This window comes from Pleurodeles waltl, chromosome 3_1 (assembly GCF_031143425.1).
Source record: "Pleurodeles waltl isolate 20211129_DDA chromosome 3_1, aPleWal1.hap1.20221129, whole genome shotgun sequence".
Lineage (NCBI taxonomy): Eukaryota > Metazoa > Chordata > Amphibia > Caudata > Salamandridae > Pleurodeles > Pleurodeles waltl.
Genome location: NC_090440.1, coordinates 431,269,965 through 431,283,319, shown reverse-complemented (window position 1 = coordinate 431,283,319; position 13,355 = coordinate 431,269,965). Strand labels below are relative to the sequence as shown.

Genomic DNA, 13,355 nt, shown 5'->3' with positions numbered 1-13,355 from the left:
GCAGTACTCACCGTCATCACTGCTGCCGCCTTCTTTCTACTTCGTTGTGTATTAGTAGATACACCAACATGGGTAGGATCTGCAATTCGGGCTCCATGGCGTCCTGGTTCTTCGCGGAGTGTCGAGAGGTGAGTGGTTCCCCTTCGTTGTTCAGTTTCCACCAAGCTTTTGATGCATTGGTACCACCCCAGAAAAGCTGGCGGATTGGTGCCTTGTAATAGTGTGGGCGGTACATTGTCTTCCACCTGTCTGTTGGCGGTGACCGCGGCAGTGTTTGTTGCTACCGTCATGGCGGTCGGAGTGTTAAAGTGGCTGTCTGTGCTGGCGGCTTCCGCCATGGTCGTGATCCCATTTTTTTTACCGCAGGCCTGTTGGCAGTATTACCGCCAAAATGTCTTGCAAGCGATAATGCATGCACTGTCTCAGGTGACCTAAAAATGTAAGTCCTGGAGCAACTCCTAAGTGTTAAGAATAAACTTTATTTGTTGATTGTGAAACAAGATCTTGCCAAACATTGAGGAGCTCCTGAATCAACAACCCTGGAGGAAGGGAATAGGGGAATGGACCAATGTATGGCAGCTGAGCGGGTCAAGTACTGGAGCAGAGGCTGTTCACACAAGTTTATGAAAATATGGGGTTGCTGGATCAAATACTTTAACTCTGACGTCCTGGATACTGAGACTACTATTTCTCCCACCCACAGTTGATATTGTTCACTATGTGATAGATAATGTATGTCATGTTAATGTATGTCATATTTTAACTGCTCTAAAGTATATTTTCACTTCTTTTCTATCATGTATTATATTGTTCTTAGAAGAATGGGCACATCTTTATCTTGTCATTTGTTGTGACAGAGATGCTTATATCCTATTTTTCATAATTCAAAAATGTATTTAAAAATAAAAGAATAAACTTCATACTGCCCAATAGCCATTATGACTTCACGATTTTCACAAATATTAAAACTAAGACCACTAATGAGCCCCTTTGTAAAGGGCTGTATTCTAATCACTAAGAAAGTGCCATGGAATTGTTGTTTTTGTGAGGTGTGTTCAGACTTTGGGACCTATGAATAACAGTAAAAAGACATTAGAGAATTCAGAGAGGTAGGATGTAGCAACCAGCCCTTGGAGAAAATGGATCAGGTGTGTGTGACTTTTTGTTCTTGGAGGCAGTTGCAAAGTAGGCATCTGGGATTGGTGAAAGTGATGATGCGAAACATATCTATGAATTGCTTGTTGTGCTTTCTTACCCTGTACATTTCACTTGGAAGTAGAAGTATATTGTGTTGATTGGTCTGTTGTGAATGGCACTGTAAAAAATTTTTCAGAGCAGGCAGTGGTCCTATGGACCACTGCCTGCTCTGAAAAAATGAAACGAAAATGTTTCATTTTTCGTTTTTGTAATGCATCTCGTTTTCCTTTAAGGAAAACGGGCTGCATTACAAAAAATAAAAACTGCTTTATTAAAAAGCAGTCACAGACATGGTGGTCTGCTGTCTGCAGCAGGCCACCATCCCTGTGAGGGCCGCCATTCGCAAGGGGATCGCAAATTGCGACCCACCTCATGATTATTCATGAGGTGGGTATTTGCGACCCCCTTGCGAATCACAGATGGTGTTAGGGACACCATCCAACATTAAGAATTGCGACTTGCAAATTGTGAGTTGCTCTGACTCACAATTTGCGGGTTGCAATTCTAAATGTTGCTACATCTGGCCCTAAGTGAGCGTTGTCACACACATATGCTTTCCATCTTTTTTTTTTAAATACGTTTTTATTGGCCTTTGCAATTGAAACAGTACCACAACAGCAATGGAAAGGAAGGGAGTGGGAAGCAAAAGGTAGGGGAGTAAATGGGGCGAGGATGCAACAGGAGGAATAGTCAGGGTAATCGCCACAGTTACACAATCTTGATCAAGCATGCAAATACATTAGGCCGCTTATAATGTCCAGTAGAGGCACTTTTTATATCACAAGCCCGGGGTGCCCGTGTGAGGAAGGGAAAGGCATGAAGTAGGGAGTACATAGACACAATGTAGGGGATGTATTTAAAATGCAAAGGAAGTCCCTGGAAGAAAGGCATGAATAGCTGAAACGTGGTGCAATGTGATTTTATAAACAATACAATGGGAAGTGAGTGACATTCACTTATCCCCATCTGGTTGTTCTCCAATACCGCCAGTAACCCACAAAGGTGAATTAGAGTCTCTGCTGTAGAGAAAAGCTGCAAAAGGCTCCAATAGATTCCTGGGACAGGAGCGCAATGGCATAAGTTCCCAAAAGTGAAACAGTTGTTCCTGGCAATATGCCACATCATTTAACAATGCTTTGGAGGAGGGGATGGGCTTCCTGCCCCAGTGCATGGCAACCCTCCGCTTAGCCAGCAGAAGGAGCATGGCAGTGAGATGGCCCACTAAAGGAGTGAAGGCCAGAGAGTGTCCAGTGACTGCATGGATGGTGGCGAACACCTCCATCAAGAAGGATCCCACTCGCAGGCTCTGCCAGGCAAGGTGTATAAAGGAAGTAGAGGGGAAATTGAATCGCCAACAGCAGAGATCTGGAGCCAACGCCATTTTGGAAAGTTGCAGTGGGTGTGATATAGGCAGTGTAAAAAATTTAAATGGCTGAGTCTGAGTCTATTGTTGGGGAGGGCATCTCCAGTTCACTGCAGCAGAAGGACCACTGTGCATCCGAGAGAGTCGGAATGATGTCCTCCTCCTAAGCCACCATATAAAATATAAATGCACAGGAGCACTGCGTAGTACCGTAAAGGCGAGTAATCAATTTGCGGGGAGAGGATGAGGTGAGGAGGTTCTAGAGAGCTGGAAGGGGCGGTGCTGGGGAAAGGAGGGTATCATGCAGGACATAACAGGTTGCACACAGTTGGTAATACAAGAGTGTATCGAGGAATGTAGGGGGTGGAGACAGCACAGCATCAAACATTGAGAGAAACTGGATCTCAGGGTAGAGGTCTGAAAACAATCTAATGTGCGATTGTCTGACCAAGCATAGGTGCCATTGTCCAGGAGTAGAGGTAGAATGGAATCCTCCTCATTCCAGTCCTAACCAATGAGGCTTGCCCTCCACCATGGGGCAGCACTGTCCATTTCAACTGCTGTGTGGGGCAGAAAAGAAGTAGTGTAAAGCCAGTAGTGTTACAAAACTGGGGTTGGATGAAAAGAGCATACAACGTCATGTTCGTTGCCCCCAGTCCGCTCCAACACTAATACTGCGTATGCCATACAGGCTCTTCTGAAAGACTTAGGGGGTCATTCTGACCCTGGCGGTCTTGGACCGCCAGGGCGCAGAATGAGGGAAGCACCACCAACAGGCTGGCGGTGCTTCAAAGCCCATTCTGACTGCGGCGGTAATGCCGCGGTCGGAAAACCGGGGCCGGCGGTTTCCCGCAGTTTTTGCCCCAGCTGGGCGAATCCGCCAGGGCAGCGCTGCAAGCAGCGCTGCCCTGGGGATTCTAACCCCCTTACCGCCAGCCTGTTTCTGGCAGTTTTCGCCGCCAGGAAGAGGCTGGCGGTAAGGGGTGTCCTGGGGCCCCTGGGGGCCCCTGCACTGCCCATGCCACTGGCATGGGCAGTGCAGGAGTCCCCTAACCGGGCCCCGGCCAGCTTTTCACTGTCTGCCTAGCAGACAGTGAAAAGTGCGACGGGTGCAACTGCACCCGTCGCACGGCCGCAATACCGCCGGCTCCATTCGGAGCCGGCTTCTGTGTTGCGGCCTCATTCCCGCTGGCCCAGCGGGAATGTTGGAATGCCGGCAGCGGTCTTTTGGCCGCATGGCGGCCGATTGGCGGTTCCCGCCTGACGGGCGGCTACCGCCGCCCGCCAAAGTTGGAATGACCGCCTTAGTTTGATTGTCTCCAGGCTCATGGGAACCCTTCTGACTCGTTGGCCAGTATGGAACTTTTGTCTCAGTTCTTGTCTGATGCTATGTTTGACAGTGTTTGGGCCTCCACTTATGGGATTCCATAATTAGAGGCAGAATAAGTCTGCTTCAAGGTATTCGTGGTAGGGTGAGGAGCTCCCATGAGACCAAGGGCTGCCTACCCTCTCATGTCAGAGTCACCAAGTTGGATTGTAAGCACTTAAGGAACTGTGTCATTAGAGGGAGAGGGAAATTTAGGAAAAGATATAGGAATTTAGGGAGGATGACCATTTTCGCAATCTCGACACAGCCAGTGAGAGAAAGCAGCAATCTGGACCACATGAGAATTCTTTCCTCCAGCCAGGCCACAGCATGTCTATAATTTACACACCACAGTTCTTCTGCATCATGGCTCCGCCATATGCCCAAGCACTGCACCAGTTCATCGGCCGACTTCAGGGGGTACTCGGTAGGGAAAGGACGTGTGTTGTCTGTAAGAGGAAAAAGTATGGATTTGTCCGAGTTTGCTTGTGTACCAGAATAGTCACCAAACTGCACCATGTCAGGTGTCAATGGGGTCAGGTTGTTGTCTGGGTTACATGCATATAGCTTGATGTCACCCGCATACATCAAGACCACCAGGCCTCTAGTAGTGAAGTCAATACCCCTGTTTACGTGACATTGCCGAGGACTCGCCACCAAGGGTTTCATCACAATGGTGAAAAGTAACTGTGATAGCGGGCACATGCCTTGTGCCCCGTATGGACCAACAAGGGATCAGACGTGAGCCCACTAAGGTTCACTTCAGCGGTGGGAAGTTTAGTTTGATAAAGCGTGGGCTAAGGCCTAGTCATGCTACTAAAGGAAAGAGATAGTCCCATTGCAGGAAGTCAAATTCTTTGATGGTGTCCAGTAGAGCAGATACAGCAAATATCTGGGGGTCAAGGTGGTGCATAACCTTGAAAAAGGTAAAGAGTTTATGCAGTGAGGAGCAGCCCGGGGTGAAGCCTGATTGATCAGGCCTCACAATCATGGGCTTGTGGGGCAATAGCTGATTAACCAGCACCTTAGCGCATATTTTATTGGCAACATTAATGAGTAAAAGAGGTCAGCACAAAATCGCAACGATCAGCAGGTTTGTCCGGTTTAAGGAGAGTGAAACTAACTGCCTCCTGCAGTGAGGATGGCAGCAAACCTGTATTCAGGGAGTCTTGGTACACTGCTAGCAAGTGTGGGGTGAGCAGGGAAGCAAACTCCTTGTAAAAGAAGGATTCTTTGTCTCCAGGAAGGGCGCTTATATTCTCCTCAATCTCTTCCTTAGTGAAGGGGGAAGCTAGATAAGCATGGTGGGCACGGTCCAGCCAGAGCAGTTGTATAGCGTTGAAGTACTCTGATAACTCATTCGAGCTGAGAATCGAGGAGGTGGTATAAAAATGAACATAAAGGAAGACATCACGTTCAGTAGATCTTGTGTAGAGAACACGGGGTTAGACTCTGAATCTAGTAATTCGGCTACATAGCTAGACATGTTCAGTTTCCAGAGCAGACCAGCTAAGGTTCTGCCCAGCCTCTCCGTAACGTCTGGCCTGGGCATCATGATATTGCTGTTCTTGAGCCAGATATCCTGCTCAAGCCAGGATACGGACACCCAGATAGCCTTTAAACCCCTGATTGCTTTGTGATACAAGCACCTCACATCACGATTTTGAATTCTTAAGGCCTCCCAGAGCACAGAAGGTGATTCGACCAAGCCAACATCATGTGCAAAATAGTCCATGATTTCTTGGGGGATCTCCTCCCAGAATACTGCATCTCACAGCGAACCTGCCGCCAAGCCCCACGTATAGGTGCGTGGAATCACCTGGGGAATCTGAAGCATCAATAGGACAGGGGAATTGTCTGTGAGGCTGCGCTGTAAGTGGGATACCTTGGACGCCCAGGTCTGGACATCTTTGGAGACCAACCAGTAATCCAGCCTGGACCAAGCATTGTGAAATGCCGAGATACAGGTGCCTTTGCGTGCATGGGGGTGTGAGAGGTGCCACACATCTTGGAGGCAGTTGTCATGTGCTATCTTGTTAAGCGTTGCCACGGCATGGGGGTGTAAGCATCTAGAGGTGCCAGAATGGTCCAGCCAGTCATCCAGCACAGCGTTAAAGTCACCCCCACAATAGGGTTGGGGGATAGGGTAGCCATGTAATTTGCAGGTAAGAGGGGATAAGCATGAAAGGCATATGCAGTGCAGTATATAATGAGCTGGAGTGGACAAGGACAAGGAGGGTCCGTGGCAGTACCTGAGGGAAAAGAGATAAGACAACAAAACCCTAACACAAAAAGTCAACCCAAACCACCCCCTCACTAAGGTGAGATACCCATCCCCACATCCCTCCCAACCAAACCTTTCCAAAAACAGAGTAACAGCGAGAATAATCCCTGGGGACAGGGGAACACCAGGTATACAGCCCTGCCAGTGGTAGTAGGGTGGCCAAACAAGGATTTAAAGGGGCTATCAATATAGATATAGGAGCATGATCACTAACACGGTGTGAGGAAACATGTGCAGGCAAGGGAGCGAGTGTGAGGCTCTTTGCATAACATAGGCAATTAAAACTATGAAAAAACAGGCTCCTCCAATACTTGCAGGTGGTGTAAAAGATGACAGTGGCTCAAGACAGCAATAATTCAGTCATTGTCACTAAGTTGGGTTTCCTCAGTGACATTGAGTGAGCCCTTGGGGGATCACCATTTTTATGGCTGCATGTTTGACAAATTTTAGAGCCGATTTCGCATCTGTAAAAAAGCAAGTCTTGCCCTCAAAGGAGATCCTCAGCCTGGTCATGTACAGGAGGGCAAATGGTATGTCCGCCTTTTGGAGAAGTTTCTTGGCAGGCAAGAAGTCGTGGCAAGCCGCTTGTACCAACAATGTAATGTTTGGGTAAAAGGAAAGATTGTTGCCTTGGTATTGAATCATGCCACCTTCCCTCTCCAGTCACAGGACCACATTGTGATAGTTTAACGCGCAGGCAACTATGGGGCGAGCAGGTGCACTTGGAGGAGGTCAAGGGCCAAGTGAGAGATGTGCATGCTCAACTATAAAGACTGCGGACAGACCTTCACCAGAAAGGTCCTCAACAAAGTCTTCCATTTTGAAGATTGCGATGGATTCAAGAATCCCAGGGATCTGTTGGCTATTGCATAGTGATCTTGCCTCCAAATCCTCATTTTTGGCTTTAATGAGGTCAAGAAGCTTGTCCATGCACAGCAGGTGTTCCTTGGAGTCTGCCTGAAAGTCGTCCCCATCAGAGATGTGGTTTTCCAGTTGATCAAGCCTGGTTTCAAGCAACTCATTTTTTAACATGATCTAAACAGTTGATGAGAAAGTCTAGTTGAGCATCAGTTGCTTTCAGACTTGTCTTTACATCCGTAAGCAGCTCTCTGAGGTAAAGGTCTAGGGTGCCGTTGTTCTCTGAGTGATCGCAGCGGGATCAGAGCTCTGGCCCATCTCTGCTTGGTGGGTAAGGCACCTGATCTTGAAGGAGAGCTTTGATTGTTTGGTATTGTGTTTCGCCATGGCAAGGTCCACAACCGCAGATGAAAATGGTGACCAATGAGAAGGGTCCCAGTTGTGAAGTTGGAACATTGTGGACAAAGCCGCTGGCTAGGATGTCCAAGGCGAGTGGCCTCTGACTTCAGGAGGTGGGTATCTGAGGCTGCGGGGTGCGGCCCAGTATAGAGGTCAGCGGAACCCCAGCTATCCTGGGAGGATTAGTGTGCCAGTGGGCATGAGCAGGCTCAGCCAGTGGGTCTAGGGCCAGTCCCCACGTGGCCCTGGTGTGCTACCGATAAGGGTGAGACACCGCATGCCCAACAGAGGAATCTCATAGGCCCCATGTCGAATGGTCCACCCTGGTGTGGAGATCCAGTGTGCCAGCCGTCCAATGGGATCCCAGATTGACCAGTCAGGGGATAGCACAGGTGTGGTCTAGATCAGGATCAGCCAAGGGGATGTTCGTCAATAATCAAGGATCAGGGAGAATAGCCAAGGCCCATTGATCCACCAGGCCAGTCCCATTGGACTTGATAGCTTCCACACTGGGTGGATGTTGTGGGTGGTGCGACGATGCCTATGGGTAGCAGGTCTCTTTGGTGGGAGAATCACACTGCAACTAGTCACATGGGGAGCAGGAATGCCAGCTTAAGATGATTGGCACAGGCCATGGCACGTAGCAGCAAGCCGCTGCTCCCTGCAGGTCCCCAAAGCTATACTATCGGGACTAGGCCATGGCAATGGCTAGCGAGGCAGCATCTAAAGGAAGGGGCGTGGCTCAACTTACCCACCCAGTGTCAAGGGACACAAAGCTCTCATCAGAACCAGGGCTGCACTAGTGCTGGGACACTCTTTTTTAGTTCCCCGCAGGCCATGAGATCCATGCAGAGGCCAAATCAATTTGACCGCTCATGGCAAGAAGGTGAAAAACACAAAGCCACCCCTGCTTCCACAGCATAGCTCTCAGTACAGTGAGCCATCAACAAGCCTGCAACCCCGCCACAGCCAGTCCCAGGTGTCACTGATGAGCCCAGGTGGCAGGCAGCAGCTTTGGCCGCTAGCAGGCAAGACAGCAGCAGTCACACACGAGCCTGGTGGTCACCCCCGCAGTACAGCCCCAGCCCTCACACCACAAAGGCGGCAGCATACACTGTGTGTGTGCCCACATTGAGGTCTCCAGTCCCAGGACGCCGACAATTGTCCTTCTGTGGTGGTTAGTTATGTCCCAGGCAAGCTCTCCAGAGCACGAGGTGGCTATCAGCGGCACTCAGCTGCAGGCCAGTCCTCAGCGGTCCACCGTCTGTCAGCCAGGGACAGCACACTGTCCAACTTTACCCTACACTGCCGGCTGTGCAAGGGCCCATGCATGCCATCACTCGCCTCACACCACACCCTCATAGGAGTCAAAACGGGCGAGTCAGGTGGCACAGGTAAGGTTATCGGTGTGGAGAGAAGCTGTGCATGAGACAGTTGGCCTAGGTGGGCCCTGTAGAAGCCGGATGAATGATGGATTGGGAGCCCAGCTGGCAGAACCCGCTAAAGAGCAGCTATCTTGCTGCCGGGTGAAACTCTGCCCCCACACTTTCAATCTTAAGAACTACACAGAAAATTTTTCCATGTTTTGCATTTTATTAATACTGGCAGCTGCATTTAAGCATTCTTTTTAATGTGCTTTAGAAACACAGCACTGAAAATTATCTAAACATGCAAAATAGTCCCTTGCTCTCCTGCATGTCTTGTCCAGGACCATTGATAGCAAATAACTCTACGATTCAGATCCCTTTGTTATATCTCCCGTAAGTACAGATGATATTTTGTAAGCCTCTGTCTTACACCCTCATGTATCCATGGACTCTGCTTTTACACCGGGCAAGCAGCTATTGAATAATTGCAAATGGCGACTAACCCTTACATATTGATGATCCCTCTTGTTCTTCCTCATCTTGGACAAGCATCACCAACACCCAGGATCAGAACTTGGACCCGGCACTCGTCTATCCCAGGCAGCCGATAACAAGTATAGAACCATGAACATCATCGAAAAATGCAGAAAGAAAATAAATATTTTGAGGATGTAGCACCTACATGCCTTGTCTAGTTGTTTGTGTATCATCACATGCACAGCATTCAGTTTGTAGAGGCAGATTTCACCTACTAGATATATGGAAATCAGTACTCTCATGGCCTAGAGAACTTGATATGTTCATTCAGCTTATACCAAATGCACGAAGAAGGTAAAAATATCATTTGGACGCAAGACAGGCAGATAGCAAACACCATCCATTGCCCAGCAACATTTTAATTGTTTGATATTCAGCTCCTGATTCGTGCTACTTTTTATTCAGATTTTATTCAGAGAAAACACTAATGGTTTCTTACTGTTCTATATTTTTTCAAATCAGGTTCATATCCAGAATGCAACTCTTGCAGGTGGTGTTGCTGTTGGAACTGCTGCCGAAATGATGCTGATGCCATACGGCTCTTTAATCGTTGGATTTATCTGTGGTATTGTGTCTACTTTGGGGTACACATACCTTACCGTAAGTCAAACCTGCTTCGAATATTTTTAAATGTTATAATCGCAAATAAAAAAATTGGATTGGTTGACTGCTTTTCTCCAGGAATACTCTAAGAGTGAATCCCAGACCTTAATAACAAAGATGAATTTACCCAAATCTACACCATACACTCCTAGTTTTGATTTTTTAAGATAAAAACTAGTATGTGAGTGATAGTAGAGGCTCATTAAGTTTTAATATACCTATAGAAGGAGTTGGTAATTTAATCATGCCATAATTTCTTTCTTTTTTAGTTGTAGATTTCACCAGAATACGTTTTCCATTGGTAGTTGGAAATATAATAAAGAAACCCATCGGTTATATTGATGCAACTCATGTGCCCAGTAGACATCACCTTCGAAGACATCATATGCTGTCACTAGTAATCAATCCAGTAGTCCAGTTCTTCTTACTCTAATGGGAAAGACTATTAGATAACTCATATGAGACGTAAGACCTGTACAATCAATAGATTACAATGCTTTCACGTTATGGTCCTAATTAGTTGAGTGTAAATCGTTGCAACAACCTGGTAGACGAATGGTGCAACATGTTGGTTTGTTCACATTGGTGCAGGAGAAAACATATCCATTTTGCACGCTATCCCTCATTTCCAGGCCCACAACCAGAAAAGGGGTGCAAATTGCATACCATTTAATAACTGCATCTAATACAATTGATAATTAGCATGTGCCCAATTTATGTATACATTTATGACAGTTTTGTAATGTGGCCCTAAGCAGTACGATGGCCTTTGCAGCATCTGCAATACAGCATTGTATATCTGGGCATCTAAGAGTCACCAAGGCTCAAAAAATCATATTTGAACTAGTTCCCCTACAGTTTTCTTTTTCCAAAAGTCAGCATTTTGATCTGGGTTCAAAAACAGAGTGACTCTTGGTGAAAGAAAAATGTTCCTAGCTTACTTCTGTTGAGTAATAGTTGCACCAGGAGGACTGGATCACTATTACCACACGGCCAAATAAGAGTAAGAATCCAATTCACAAAAGTAAGTATACGGGCAGAAGTTTCTTCATATGTAGTTTTTAATCTATGCCTAGGGGTAAATATGAATAAAAATCAAGTAATTAACTCTGAAGGTAATTTACAACTTGTATTAGAAATTTGTGCCCCACCCCTTTAGATGAGTGGATGTGAACATGTAAAACTGAAAAAAAATACCCTTATGCTACTACTGGTAACTTTATAGTTGTAGTTCAGGCATAAATAAAAGTAGCTCTACATTATGTAGGCAGAGCTGCCTACTTATAGTATGCAGAATTGTGAATTAAAAAAGTATGGGGAACACACACATCACCTAAGTAAACTATTACACACCAGACAAGCTTTACTGGTGGGAGAAAATGAAATGAACCTCCCAATTCGAAAGGAACCTCCTAATTCCTTAGTTTCATGCGGATCCTTCTTATCACAAACCCTTTGGAGAAAGGGAAAACAATCAGGTGCCTGTCACGTCTGTCTACGAAAAGTTAGGCTCACAGACAAAATCTCTGTTGTGTTTTTTGATAATAAAATGTTATTTATTATTTTAAATCAGCACATCAACCTTATTTATAAGAATAATCGAAATTAATACAGTAATCTAAATAATAATTTGGAACATATAGAACACAATGAACATTAGAAATCGTAAAAGAATTTTACAACACACCAATCAATCAATCAATCAATCAGAGTATTTGTAAAGCGCTCTACTCACCCGTGGGGGTCTCAAGGCGCTGGGGGTGGGGGGGTGCGACTTCTCGAACAGCCATGTCTTGAGATGTCTCCTGAAGGTAAGTAGGTCCTATGTCTGATGCAGGTGGGTGGGAATAGTGTTCTGACACTGGCTGTCGTTCTGTGGATGCGTGTGATGGTGGCGAGGTCAAGGTCGGCGGGGTGAAACTTTCGGGTCTGCGTGTAGAAGGAAAGGTCCCTGTTGAGCTATTCTGGTCAGGTGTTGTGCAGTGCCTTGTGAGCTTGGGTGAGGAGTTTGAATATGATTATCTTGTTGACGGGGAGCCGGTGTAGGTCTCTCAGGTGGTCTGTGATGTGGCAGTGGTGGGGGATGTCTAGGATGAGGTGTGCAGAGGCGTTCTGGAGCTTGGTTCCTGAGTAGAGGGAATTGCCGTAGTCCAATTTGCAGCTTACTAGGGCTTAGGCGACCGTTCTTCTGGTTTCAGTGGGGATCCATTTGTAGATCTTACGAAGCATGCGGAGGGTGTTGAAGCAGGAGAAGGAGATGGAGTTGACTTGCTGGGTCATTGATAGCGATGAGTCCAAGATGAATCCCAGGTTGTGTGCGTGGTCGGTTGGTGTTGGTGCGGTTCCAAGTGTGGCAGGCCACCAGGAGTCGTCCAATGCAGGGGGGGTGGGGTGGAGCCGAAGATGAGGACCTCAGTCTTGTCAGAATTCAGTTTCAGGCAGCAGTTCTTCATCCATTCAGTGATGGCCTTCATTCATTTGTGGAGGTTGGTCTTGGCAATGGCAGGGTCCTTGGTGAGAGAGAGGATCAGCTGGGTGTCATCGGCGTATGAGACAATGTTGAGGATGTGTGATCGGGCGATGTTAGCGAGCGGAGCCATGTAGACATTAAAGAGGGTCAGGCTAATGGATGAACCCTAGGGTACACCGCAGATGATTCCGTTTCGGTACTGTGGTTGCTGCGGAATCCTGATTGGGATGGGTCCAGAGTGTTGTTCTCATCGAGGAAACGGGTCAGTTGATTGTTGACAATTTTCTCTATGACTTTTGCTGGCAAGGGGAGCAGGGAGATGGGCCAGAAGTTCTTGAGGTCCTTTGTGTCCGCCTCAGGTTTCTTGAGGAGGGTGTTGATCTCGGCGTGTTTCCAGCTCTCTGGGAAGGTGGTGGTCTTGAAGGAACTGTTGATGATCTTCCAGAGTTGGGGTGCGATGACGGAGCTTTCTTTCTTGAAAACTGATGAGGGCAGGGGTCGGATAGTGAGCCGGAGTGGATGGTGTTCATGATTTCAATGGTGTCGTTGTCGTGGGTCCAGGAGAGTAGGAGTCTGTGGTGTCAGTGGTTGGCAGGGGGGGGGTCTGAGAAACTGAAGCTGTCATGGATGTCTGCGATCTTGGGTAGAAGAAGGTGGCTAGTCAGTCACAGAGGTCTTGTAATTGTGGGATTTTGTTGACGTGGGAGCCGGGGTTGGAGCGCTCCTTCACAATGTTGAAGAGCTCCTTGTAGCTGTGTGCGTTGTTGTCGATGCGTTCTATGAAGGCGGTTCTCTTGGTGGTTCAGATGAGTTGGTGGTGTCTGCGGATGGCGTTCTTGAAGGCTGTTTGGTTTTCCGGTGTCTGATTTTGGTGCCACTTCTTTTCGAGTCTTCGGCATGTTTGCTAGGAT

At 47.3% G+C, this 13,355-nt stretch overlaps 1 protein-coding gene across 2 annotated transcripts in view; it reads left to right on the top strand.

The window, feature by feature from the left end:
* The window catches only part of RHCG (Rh family C glycoprotein), a 384,997-nt gene that overhangs the window by 267,398 nt on the left and 104,244 nt on the right, over nt 1-13,355 (top strand). For both annotated transcript variants that reach the window (XM_069222700.1, XM_069222699.1), the window contains exon 6: nt 9,834-9,971. In XM_069222700.1, the coding sequence (XP_069078801.1) occupies nt 9,834-9,971 (138 nt within the window). The remainder of the gene's footprint in view (nt 1-9,833; nt 9,972-13,355) is intronic.